The 1,177-nt window shown below is 45.4% G+C and overlaps 1 protein-coding gene across 1 annotated transcript; it reads left to right on the forward strand.

The window, feature by feature from the left end:
- The first annotated feature begins 354 nt into the window (after nt 1-354).
- LOC137630311 (uncharacterized) lies at nt 355-891 on the forward strand. The gene has a single exon (XM_068361752.1). The coding sequence runs from the start codon at nt 355-357 to the stop codon at nt 889-891; it is 537 nt and encodes a 178-aa protein (XP_068217853.1).
- The last annotated feature ends 286 nt before the right edge of the window (nt 892-1,177 follow it).

Raw genomic sequence — 1,177 nt, forward strand, 5'->3', positions numbered from 1 at the left:
TTCTTATTGCTGGAGAGAGAGAGAGAGAGAGAGAGAGAGAGAGAGAGAGAGAGAGAGAGAGAGAGAGAGAGAGAGAGAGAGCGCTCTTCCCAGCAAAAGTTTTCCACACCTCGCTTTCTTCTCCCTTTATGATGATAAAACTCTGCGTTGGTAATGAAGGTTAATTGGACATTATTGTGAAGAATGGTTAGGTGCTGCTATTAGTTTTGCTATGAAACGCGAAAATGAAACGAGGCAATTACGTAAAAAAGAAGAAGAAGAAGAAGAAGAGAGGCGGAGACTCGCCTCCCTCGGTGTGGTAATGGTTGATGTGTAGGTGCCGGGAGAGCGATTAAAAAAGCGTATTTCACAAAGATGAGAGAAAAGAAGAATGGGGAGAGCAGGAGGAGAAAAGTTGCGAGAAAGGAGAGCAGGAGGAGAAAGGAGGAGAGCAGGAGGAGAAAAGAGGAGAGAAGGGAGAACGAGGAGAGCAGGAAGAGAAAAGTTGAGAGAACAAGGAGAACAGGAGGAGAAAAGATGAGAGAAAGGAGAACGAGGAGAGCAGGAGGAGAAAAGATGAGAGAAAGGAGAACGAGGAGAGCAGGAGGAGAAAAGATGAGAGAAAGGAGAACGAGGAGAGCAGGAGGAGAAATGATGAGAGAAAGGAGAACAGGAGAAAAGATGAGAGTAAGGAGGAGGAGGAGGAGAAAAGATGAGAGAACGAGGAGAGCAGGAGGAGAAAAAATGAGAGGAAGGAAAACTAGGAGAGCCGGAGGAGAAAAGATGAGAGATAGGAGAACGAGGAGAGCAGAAGGAGAAAAGATGAGAGAAAGGAGAACGAGGAGTGCAGGAGGAGAAAAGATGAGAGAAAGGAGAACAAGGAGAAAAGATGAGAGAAAGGAGAACGAGTAGAGCAGGAGGAGAAAAGATAAGGGAAAGGAGAACGAGCAGAGCAGGAGGAGAAAAGATGAGAGAAAGGAGAACGAGGAGAGCAGGAGAAAAGATGAGAGAAAGGAGAACAAGGAGAGCAGGAGGAGAAAAGATGAGAGAAAGGAGAACGAGGAGAGCAGGAGGAGAAAAGATGAGAGAAAGGAGAACAAGTAGAGCAGGAGGAGAAAAGATGAGAGAAAGGAGAACGAGAAGTGAGTTTTTATTATTTTCAAGTAAGAAGGAAGATGATTTGGAACCGATTTCAAGG

The sequence above is a fragment of the Palaemon carinicauda genome, chromosome 38 (genome assembly GCF_036898095.1).
Source record: "Palaemon carinicauda isolate YSFRI2023 chromosome 38, ASM3689809v2, whole genome shotgun sequence".
NCBI classification, from domain to species: domain Eukaryota; kingdom Metazoa; phylum Arthropoda; class Malacostraca; order Decapoda; family Palaemonidae; genus Palaemon; species Palaemon carinicauda.

Excerpts from the sequence above, each read along its gene's own strand:
- LOC137630311 (XM_068361752.1), top strand. The coding sequence starts at position 355 with ATGAGAGAAAAGAAGAATGGGGAGAGCAGGAGGAGAAAAGTTGCGAGA.